The sequence below is a fragment of the Rutidosis leptorrhynchoides genome, chromosome 10 (genome assembly GCF_046630445.1).
Source record: "Rutidosis leptorrhynchoides isolate AG116_Rl617_1_P2 chromosome 10, CSIRO_AGI_Rlap_v1, whole genome shotgun sequence".
Taxonomy (NCBI): domain Eukaryota; kingdom Viridiplantae; phylum Streptophyta; class Magnoliopsida; order Asterales; family Asteraceae; genus Rutidosis; species Rutidosis leptorrhynchoides.
In genome coordinates this window covers 329,109,409-329,112,480 of record NC_092342.1, presented here as the reverse complement: position 1 = coordinate 329,112,480, position 3,072 = coordinate 329,109,409, and the positions used below count along the sequence as shown (strand labels likewise).

Here is a 3,072-nt window from a genome sequence, read left to right as displayed (position 1 = left end):
ACCTTATAAATAATGAACTTTATGGTTTCTATAATTTTACAACAAACTTTCAATCTTCCGTAATTCAACCACAACCATTATTATCATTATGGTTTAACCTTACGTTTATTAGAAATCAAACACATAACATTCCATTTACTAATAATCAACCACATAACTTTTCACTTATTACAAATCGTTAATGTTGCTACTATTAATATAATTGTTATTTTTATGTTATTGTTATTATTTGATTTTTTTATACTTTGAGTTTTTTTTTCACCCATTTCAGTTTATGTCATTTGCTTCTATTTTTTATTTTTTTTTTACTTTTCATAATCGAATTTAGCTAACGTTCTTCCGCCGCATCGCGAGGGCGACACAACTAGTTGTTTCTATAATTAAACAAAAACAATTATCGAGGGGAGCAAAATGTAAATTCGAGAATGGAAGTTATTACAGGTTTCAACACACTTCCAGACGCTTCCGGACACCGCGAACCTGTAATTTTGTACTACCTTCTCTATTAATCTATATCATATAACCAATCTAAAAAGGCTAAAACTATATATACGTACACACTACAGAGTTCTGTTTTTCTGATATATAATCAATAATTAATCTCCATCGAACTTTAATTGCGAGCTTTGTTAGGGTTTATTGTCGCTCAAAATGAAGAGGAAAGATATCAACGAAGCTAATGATGATTTCTTCGACTTCACTCTGTCTTCTCCTGCTCTCAAAATACGCCGTCTGGTCAGTACATACACGTATTAACGTCTATTGTATGTTTAAATTGATGTGAAATCTGTAGTATGTTGTTTGAGAATATGTTACAAATTAATCGCTATTATTAGGTTTTAATTTTCCGTAGTTGTATATAATGGTGAATTTAATTACAGCTTTTATCGCGAAGTTTAAAATTAAGATAATAATAACCTAGTGGAGATTGATTGTACCTTAATTGAGTTGGATAATTGCTCTTAGTTTTAGGGTTTGAATGTGCTGTAATGTTAAAATGCACTTATGATATGTTACATGCTCTTTAATTTAGGGTTTGAATGTTCGTTAATGTTAAAATGTAAATAATGAATTGGTATATTGTGGTTAGGATGCCGAATTCGCTCCGTTAAGTAATGAAGACGAGACTCCGAATCCTGTAACGTTTAATGAATCCACGCAATTTCAGGATACTGTGGTTGAACAATTAGTTGAAAGTAGTCCAATTGCAATAGATACTGTGGTTGAACAATCAGTGAATGAAGAGAAGGCAATTGTTCTCTTTGAACCAAAGAACAATACGCCTTCTTTACACTCTGCACTGCCCTTTTCTATCTCTGCTGATTCAGGCTTCCTTTCAGGATTTAAGAGTAAGTTACTTTAAGTCCGAATATGCTTACATTACTATATTTAAAATTTTTCTCTATGGAGTGTTTGTATCTAAAATCCTGGGTTACTGCATTATGCAGATCCTGTTATTTGGTCAAACCAGTCGAATGGAGCTAGATTGTTAGGAGATGAAATACAGAAACAGGATGGTAATTCGGGGCAAAAGAATGGATGTTTGGCTGTTGTACCATGGGTGCATAGCCATACCCAACAACCACCAGAAGTTGAGGATCCTGCTGCGCAAATGTATGAGACGATGGATGCAGATGCTATGGATGTTGAAGATGATAACAACTGTCAGCAAGTCTCAAATGCTGAATGGGGTGCAGTGAGTGTAAGCCAGGGTTTGAATCAATGGCAGAGACATTGCATGATTCAACAGCCTGTTAGTAACTTGACGACTCCAATTACTTGGTTTGGTAGAGGTGCTTAGGTTAGTTTTCTGAACGAAATTTGTTGATCTGCTACCGCCGCAGTCAGTATGGAAGAAATTTTTGACGAATAACAATTGCACAATTCTTCTTGATGTAGAAAGCATACACATCTCCATTAGAAAATTGCTCAATACTTATTATGTAGGCAAAAAGTTAAATGGCATGTTTAGATGTTGAATGAGTTTCCAGACTTCTAGTCACTCTGTTACAATCTCCATACATTTTGTACATGTACGCTTTTTCTGATTTGGAGCACTTAGTTTATAAGTTAGTTGCAGTACCTGCAATATCTGTATTTGAGAGACCTTCTGTTCGCTTGATTCGCTTGTAACGACCAACATTCTTTGCCAACACATTTTCTATCCTCATGAATAATACAGTATAATTTACGTTATGGTCATTTAAGTCATTTTAAGAGGATGTTCATGAAGTCTTCAGTGAGAGCATAAGGTGCATCAGCAATGACTATTTTTGGGTGCTAGCCTTTAAACGGCTTTAACACAATATAATTACAGGAACTACCCGTTAAAAGGCTTAAAACTTCTCCATGGAACAACAGAAGCTGATCAAAGCATCATCTCTAACAATCTGTTCAATTGAAGTTAACTATCAAGTTTTGACTATTCGGTATTACATATGCATAGTCTTCATTAGGCGTTTGATACGAATATAACATGACGTGACATACCTCTCTTCCAGTAATAAACAGGATCCTCGGTGAAAAAAAAACAAGGAAAACTAACTAATACAGGCCCATTTGCTCTACTTTAAGTTCTGACTGAAATACAGGCCCAAATAACTAATAATAAGATAATAAAATTTTCAAATAGGTCCAAAGACCTGTTTATTACATAATAGAACAGAGTTTTACAAATTACTTGTGATTGGTGAAAATAGTTTTTGTATGTATGCATGAATGAAGCCAACGCACCACTGCTCATTTTCATGTTCATCCAAAACCGTTGGTCCCTATCTAATCTTTTACAGAATTATTTCGCTTCTATCTTAAATCAAACGTACAATCCATACATGTTAGCTGATATAGTGATATGCGAATGGATTCAATTTTGGCTTAAATGCACAAAATATATAATAAGTTATCGCAAATTACTTTAGTAGTAGTATACAGTTGTGCTAAAAAATAGTATATGGGTGTGCAGAATGTCAAATAATTTTTTATGCCCCGTTTGGCTCACAAATTGGAATTGAATTTAGACACGCGTCGAGTCTAAATTCAATTCCAAATCCGCCAGAATCCCGCTGGATTCCG

General features: G+C 34.2%; 1 protein-coding gene across 1 annotated transcript; it reads left to right on the top strand.

Annotated features, from left to right (window-relative positions):
* The first annotated feature begins 555 nt into the window (after positions 1 to 555).
* Positions 556 to 2,148, top strand: LOC139873650 (uncharacterized). Its single transcript, XM_071861589.1, has 3 exons — positions 556 to 735; positions 1,091 to 1,349; positions 1,449 to 2,148. Exons 1-3 carry the CDS (start codon positions 652 to 654, stop codon positions 1,799 to 1,801), a joined length of 696 nt encoding a protein of 231 aa, XP_071717690.1. The 5' UTR covers positions 556 to 651; the 3' UTR covers positions 1,802 to 2,148.
* Positions 2,149 to 3,072: the final 924 nt, after the last annotated feature.